The sequence below is a fragment of the Vespula pensylvanica genome, chromosome 12 (assembly GCF_014466175.1).
Source record: "Vespula pensylvanica isolate Volc-1 chromosome 12, ASM1446617v1, whole genome shotgun sequence".
Lineage (NCBI taxonomy): Eukaryota > Metazoa > Arthropoda > Insecta > Hymenoptera > Vespidae > Vespula > Vespula pensylvanica.
Window position 1 is genome coordinate 1,910,368 of NC_057696.1, and position 8,030 is coordinate 1,918,397.

The 8,030-nt window shown below is 30.0% G+C and overlaps 1 protein-coding gene across 1 annotated transcript in view; it reads right to left on the bottom strand.

Annotated features, from left to right (window-relative positions):
- Positions 1 to 8,030, bottom strand: part of LOC122633591 (breast cancer type 1 susceptibility protein homolog) — a 19,437-nt gene that overhangs the window by 9,215 nt on the left and 2,192 nt on the right. The window contains exons 3-9 of the mRNA XM_043821622.1: positions 5,931 to 7,765; positions 5,194 to 5,648; positions 3,837 to 5,043; positions 3,665 to 3,729; positions 2,012 to 2,750; positions 1,762 to 1,879; positions 1,535 to 1,687 (exon numbers count right to left, since the gene is read on the bottom strand). Of these exons, the coding sequence (XP_043677557.1) occupies positions 1,535 to 1,687; positions 1,762 to 1,879; positions 2,012 to 2,750; positions 3,665 to 3,729; positions 3,837 to 5,043; positions 5,194 to 5,648; positions 5,931 to 7,765 (4,572 nt within the window). The remainder of the gene's footprint in view (positions 1 to 1,534; positions 1,688 to 1,761; positions 1,880 to 2,011; positions 2,751 to 3,664; positions 3,730 to 3,836; positions 5,044 to 5,193; positions 5,649 to 5,930; positions 7,766 to 8,030) is intronic.

Genomic DNA, 8,030 nt, shown 5'->3' on the forward strand with positions numbered 1-8,030 from the left:
ATATATTTTTTTACTTTTATACTTTTATACACATGTATTTTTCTACTTTTATACTTTTATACATATGTTTTGTTCTACTTTTTTACTTGTTATACTTTTATACATATATATTTTTTTACTTTTTTTCTTTTATACGTTTATAGATATATATTTTTTTACTGTTTGACTTTTCTACTTTTCTACTTTTATATATATTTATTTTTCTACTTTTCTACTTTTATACTGATATATTTTTTTACTTTTTGACTTTTATACTTTTTTACTTTTATACTTTTATACATATATATTTTTCTACTTTTCTACTTTTCTACTTTTATACATATATATTTTTTCACTTTTATACCTTTAGAGATATATATTTTTGTATTTTTCTACTTGTGTGTATAAAATTGTATAAAAATTGTATAAAAGATAACTTATTTTAAAAAATATTAATGACTATTCTTTGACTATCGCGTTTAAATATCAGTAGAAAGCTATGGCGCAAATACTGTCTATTATGATATACCTGACAAAACTAATTATCATTAACATATATCGACAACTGATTATCATATTATTCAACATTTATCGACAATTATTACGTCAATATATATTCAAATAATAGCACATCTGATTATTCATCTGTACATATCTCCATACGAACATATATATATGACATATATTCAAATTGGTTTCTTTAATATTCTTTGGATTATATATCTCACATATAATTTTAGATAATGACCATATAAATATAGAACACATAGATTGACGTAAATCCAAATTGGTTTCTCTAGCATTTTATGACATATATATTACGTGTATTTAGATAATGACATATATCACTATTGAACACATATATAGATTGACATATATCCAAATTGCTTTCTTTAATACTTTTAGGATTATATCTCACACACATATATATATAGATAACAGCACATATAATTATTCAAGTTATATAAATTGACATAAATCCAAATTGATTTCTTTAACATTTATAGGATTATGTTTCACATATATACTTATATAATGGCACATGTAAATATTGAACACATATAGATTGACATAAATCTTAATATTGATTTTTCTAATATTTTTACGATTATGTCATATATATATATCTATTTATGTATATATGTAAAATTTATATGTTTATAATTGTTGAATATATTTTGATATTATGCAAATGACAGTGTAAGAAAAAAAAAAAAGTTTGAGATAATTATTAATAACTGTATTATATTTATGAAAAATATCGTTTTAAATATTAAAACTAACTTAAAATTATTTTGATTTTCGTATCTTCTGTATATAAACAAATTCCTTGCAAAAAAGTTCTAATCAGACTGATATTATATATATGTATATATGTATTATCATTGCATAATTGTTATATATATGTTAACACGAATGTATATATGTGTTACTATTATTATATGTGTTAATATGAATATATATATACTCGTTAACAGATATGTATTATTCGTTACCAGACATCTAATGGTTAATTGATATATTAGATGTACTGTTAAATTTTTTTTTTACGAACCTATCATTTGTTTCGGATATGTTAATGATAATGTATCTTTTTGTACAATCTTATGAAGATATGTATAACATGGTATCAATTTACATTGACTAATACATTCCACAACCCAATTGCTAGAAATTATTATGGCCTTGATTTCTTTGTACCAACTTGCTATAAAAGTTAACATCGCATTAATTTACTACTTCATTTAGTTTATAAAAAGAAAATTAAAGATTTAAACTTACCAATAATTTCATCCGTATGCACTCCGCTTTGTACCAATATAATTTTATACTTTTCTTTGGCAGTAATAAAGTCATCCATAGTTTGAACAATCGTAGCGCCCAATGCTTTCAATAAGTCCTATATCGAAATAGACAGAAAATTCTTGATTATATTTAGCCATTTCGAATTAGAAGAAAGTTCCGCGATAAAAAGTATATATGTTTATATACAAATAAATAAATACATATATATATGTACATATGTATATACCTCGAATTGATCTACTGTTATACTTCGGAAAGGTTCGATACAAAGAAAAGTAAATCCATTGAAAAAGTTTTCTCTATTGCGTGATCTTGGAGGAGTTGTTTTAGGAGCACAAAAGTTAAGAACTTCGTAAGGTTCTTCGTTTACTATAGTTTCTTCCTTTAAACAATCCGTGACCCAATTAAAACCAACGACGAACTTTTTATAGGCCATGCCTTGCAGAAACTTCAAAGTTTTAGTGACTGTGTTGTCGTTGTTTATACCAACAATTACGTGAGTAACCGTTGGATTAAATTTTTTCGTCCATTTGATACTTAACATTGATGACAATTGTTTGACTGAATCGACTTGATTAACCGTCAGGTTACTCCAAATGAGACATATATCTTTCAATTGATTTTGCCTGCTCGTGCTAGCCCTCGTCCTAACAGTCTCCGTATTGGAATTCGACTGTGATTCAAGAGATTTTTCATTCTCGTTTAGGGAAGAGCTCTCTCCTTCATCACGGTTATGAGCCGTTTGGTTCGTTTTAAATATCTTTTGATGACACACTTGGACCTTATTTTTATTTGTATTTGTGCTGATTTGAAATTTAGGAACTTCTGATGAGGATGACACGTTTGTCTTATTCGTCGTCACTATCTTCTCAACTTGAAAGCTTCTGCTTGATGATGGTATAGCTTTTGGTATGGTCGAACATTTTCCTACTTTAGTTATCTCACAGAGATCAACTGTGTCCATACTGTAATTATTTGTAATATAAAATATTTTTCTAATATAATAGAAATATATTTTTGTAATATAATAGAAATATATAATCAGAAAATAATTTGTAATATAAAAATACTGTAAATTATGATTCAAAATATGATTATTGTTATATATAACGAGCGTCGTTAGTAAGATAAGACTGGGAGATAATTTGTAGTTAAACTTTCTCAATTGGCAGTCAGCAACGCCAATAAAGTTGAAAATTTCTCATGATTTGACACTTTCAAAATTTCCAACGGCATCCAAAAGGGCTGATGATCTTCCGGTACAAACGAGTGACAAAAATAGATACTCCAGCTGTCAAGAGCATAATGGAGGATAAAAAAATATGGGAACTAAACAAGAGTAGTAATGATATTGATTCGAATAATAGCGGATTGTACAATAAGATGATCCAAAATGAAAATCTTGGTGGTGAGATTGAAAGCATTTGAAGCGACCAAATGAACATACCCATAACTCCCGGTCATAGTAACAATATAGACAATGAAAAATTAAAGAACAAATACTACGAAATAATAATGCTTAGCTCAGATTTGGATACTGATAGCAATTTTATAGAAATAAAAGCAAATATAAAAAGTAGTAATGATATTAATTTGATTAACGACGCTCGTTATTAAAGATTAGATATTATTTTTCTTTCTTTTTCTTTTTTTATTTTATTTTCAAATAAATAGAATAGACAGAATTCAAATTTCTCTTACTAGCTAATTTTATAACTTTTGAAGATAAATCAGAAAAGCATTTATTTCTCACAAATGTTGTTTCTTCAAATTCATTAAATTTAATTAAAAAGGGTAATTAGCGTATTAAAATATTTTATGTTACAATTTCAATTTTCTAAGAAAAAGGAGGCAATGAAATAAAAAAAAAAATACTTACGATTTTTTATCAGATTGCTGTGTTTTTTTGACTGTTTTATTGTCAGTAGGAATTTTTTCAGCATCCTGTAAAAAAAAGAACATGTAAGAAAAGGCAAAAGAGAAAAGGAAGGAAAGAAAGAAAAAAAAGAAAAGAAAAAGAAAAACTTGAAAATAGAAAACAAGCAATCTACTTTGTTAGCAAGATTCATTTCTTCTTCGAGATCGTTTGTGGATTTTGATGGTTTAATTCGTTGCGATAAACTGTTTAATTCGTCTTCTTGAGACAATGGTTTTGTATTTGTTGACTCTTCTGAAGTCATTAAATCGATAATACTAAAGAGATCTTCTTCAAGAGCATTGAGTAAAAGTTGATCTTGTGTTATGTTTAAGAAAGAATCATATTTTGTCAGTTGTTCGCAATCAGACAAGATATCTTTTTGTTTTTCCGTACTTTGGTCTTTGCCTCTATCATTCTCGTGTTCTTCTTTCTCAGATATTATCAATGTTGTCTGTTTATCTTCGGCGTTTTGTTTGTTCATGATACTATCGTTTTCAGTCGTGTGTACTTGAACATCATCTGTCGTGTTCTTAGCAGTTTTATTCTTTTCGTTGGAACTATTGAAATTTTTGATCATTGTATTATCTTCCTTGTCCATCTGTAAATTTTCTTTGGACGTATTGGCGTTTAAATTGACTTCATTGATTTGAGCGTAGGATATTGTTGATGAAGGAATTTCATGTTGATCTGTATTTAACTCTTGCGTACTGCTAACAATGTTTTTATCTGAGAAGAAATTCTTTAAAGTATCTCTTATATTGTCGACTTTGTTTGATCGATCAATCTCTTTTACGTTTTGATTTTCATTCCATGTGATCTTCTTTTCATTTGTTCTAATTGATCTCTCTTTGTCTATAATGTCATTGTTCCATTCTTCTGGTTTCTCACATTCATTTGTTGCTGTAGCAGATGTATTGGGCTTTTGCCAATCAATACTTTGCGAAGTCATTGTCATTGGTTTGTTCGACATTAATTTTTCCTTCAACTTCTGTAATTCATTTGCTCCAATGAAGTTTTGTGACATATTCAAACTATTACACCAATTATTTATGATTTCCATTATGAAATTAATGTCAGTCGAATCTTTTAAGATTGTACACTTTTCTTTTTTATCAGTTTTGACTTCTTCGTCATTTTCATTCTTTATGCTGTTTGTCTTTCTTTTCTTTATTAGACTGTTATCGAAGTCTGAATCGGAATCAATTGTTATTATTTCATTCATTATGTCTATTCTTGCTCTCTTCTTAGGCATATTTTTAGCAGACTCTAAACCGAGTTTGTTATTGCTTTTTATATTTGCCTTTATTCCTATAAAATCGTCATTAGTATCCGAGTCGGAGCTAATCGTTATTACTTCATGGTATTTGTTTTTTAATTTTGCATTGACTATAATGTTACTACGACCAGGAGGTATGGGTATGTTTTTTTTGTCGTTTCGAATGCTTTTAATATCATTATCAAGATTTTTTCTTTGGCTCATTTTATTGTACGGCTTGCTCTTATTCGAATCAACATTGTTACTACTGCTGTTTGATTCTCTTATTTTTTTATCCTCCCTTGCTCTCTTGATAGCTGGTGTATTTATTTTATCACTCGTTTGTACCGATAGATCATCCGCCCTTTTGGGTCCCGTTCGAAATTTTGAAAGTGTCAAATCATGAGAAATTTTCAACTTTATTGGCGTTGCCGACTGCCAATTGAGAAAGTTTAACTGCGTGTCATTTCCCGTAGTTATCTTTCTAACTACACCTGTCGGTTCCGAACGAATCTCACTTGTATTAATGTCTCTTGGTTCATTCGTTTCTTCAGAAATATCTTCTACATTTTTCTTCGGAGATTCGTCGGATTTAATATTTTGTTCGTTTACGATGCTGGTATTTAAAGGAATGTTTAACGAATCTTGCGTTGGTTTGTTCGGCGAACTTTCTTGTATTTCTTCCGGCAACTTTATCGGATAATTTTTGTTTTTCTCGACGATTTCATTCGAAGATTCTTTCATCGCCATCGCCATCTCTTTCTCCTTCTCCTCCTTTTCCTTCTCCTCCTCCTCCTCCTCCTCCTTCTCCACCTCCTCCTCCTTCTCCTTCTCCTCCTCCTCCTCCTCCTTCTCCTTCTTCTCGGAATCGTCATCTTTGTTCTTTGTTTCTTTATTTTCCATTGTATCCATTTTCTTTTTAATCGAACCTAACTTATAAAATTGTATCTTTCCTTTCGATTCTGACGATACTCTGCTGTACTTATGTAATGGTACGATAGACGTTTCATTCATATCAGCATCTGAAGTATTCGTCAGTTCGATAGGCTTATGATTTTTTCTCTCTTTCCCTTTGATATTGCTTTCGTTTTTATCCATGTCTAATTTCTCTGCTACGTTGCTAACGATTCCTCTATCGTTAATGGCAACACCTGGAGAAATATCTGTGGATAATGTATTTTTTTGATTCATTTCTTTCGTCGGATTATATCTGACGACCGATAATTGAGATGTGCTGGATGATACAGAAGTTTCGTTAGATGTACTAACAATCGTTGAACTTTTTCTCTTAAATATCGACTCGTAAGGTTTCATTATTTGATTTGTCAGCTCTATATTCTCGCTGATTCTTATCGGTTTATATTGTTTCATTCCAGGAGATAGTATAATTGTATTTTTAGGTAAAATATCACAACGATTTACTCTGACAGGTGCAGTTTTCTGATCACATTGTCTGATGTTGGTAATCGTTGAATTCATTGATTTGTCTATTTTTTCCATTAACAATCTCCTTGGAAGTATTTCTCGATTCGATTGAGATATACGATTTGTGTCATCATTCGTAGATATATTGACGTTATCCATATCGGTAATGTCATCTATCTGTACACGAGGCAAATTTAATGGTATTTGTGTTCCTTCTTCCAAAGAAATAATTGTATTTTGAGGAAACTTCTGCTCATATTTATTTGTTGGCTGTTTATTCCAAATAAATAGATTGTGAGTAGAAGTAGAAGGAAACACTTGATCATCGTTTGCTCGATGAACAATCACATTTTCAATCAATTCGTTTTTCTTTTCTTGACCTAACGATACAACTTGTGTTATCGTTGACGAGACCGTTGACGATATCGCTGACGATATCCTAGGTAGTTTTTTTATTACGAATAAATCGTCTAACATATTCGTTGAACTACTTGTACTTGGTAAGTCGATGTTCAATGAATTTCTTCTTACCTCTTTTATTTGTATTTTCCTTCCAACTTTAACGATCCTGTTCACAGGTTCGTTAGTTGCATTAACAGGCTCTAATTCTCTAGTTGAACTGCTTGCATCGATACTCGTAGTCGCAATGTCGTAAGGATTCTGTAAGAATGTTTCTATATCCAAAGGTGACCTTGCTCTCGCTTGGATCGCTTGGTATTGTAGTTTAAGTTGTCTAAGATCGTTCTGCATTTCTTCATAAAGAAATGGCGTTGCAATTTTCTTTCTGGTTTTTTCTTTTGCTTTAACCATACCTTGACTTTTTGTCAAGATTGAAGTTTTTTGCTTTACGTTATTTCCACTTTGTACTAAACGACTCGAGCTGGTAGTACTACTGGATGGTATTGTGGAAATATTAGATATCTGTGCAGTATTGCTCGAACTACAAGTTCTTCTACTGCTAGGATTTTCAAATTGTTCAGCGTTAGGTAAATTTTGCCCCCTATTGCTTACTCTATTTTCTTGTCGAGAGTTTGTGTTGGTCGAAGATACATTTTTTCTCCGCCACTGACGAGTAGTAATGCCGGATGTATCTTCAGTGACCACCAAACGTCTCACTTTTGTTTCATTTGTAGAGACAGTTTTCTTTGTATTATTCTTTTGTTCTCTACGTACATTGCTTCTTTCACCTTCTACGACTTGACGCGAGGTGCTTGGCTGTTCTTCCAAGGGAATAGGGGTATTTCTCTCAACGATCACTGGGGTATTTGCAATAGTTCTTCTATTTCCCCTCGTGATCGTTGCACTTGCTCTACTACGTCTTTGACGATTCGACGTAGTACAAGCTTCTCTCGTGTTTTGTGGAAATCTTGTATAAGAGAGTACTGTAACATAGGATTATAGTTATTATAATATTATAAAAATAAAAAAAAAGAACAAAAAAAATATAAAAGAAAAAATAAAAAAAAAAATAGAAATACTACTAATTAAATACTACTATAAGATCATCTTATCTTGACTCAATGATCAGATTTATATACGCTTTTTAGTATCAAAACAAATTTGATTATTTTGATTCAGTTAAAATGATGGTAAAATTAAAAAATGTATAATAACGTTTCATTCATGTCTCTAGTTCGATTATGATTC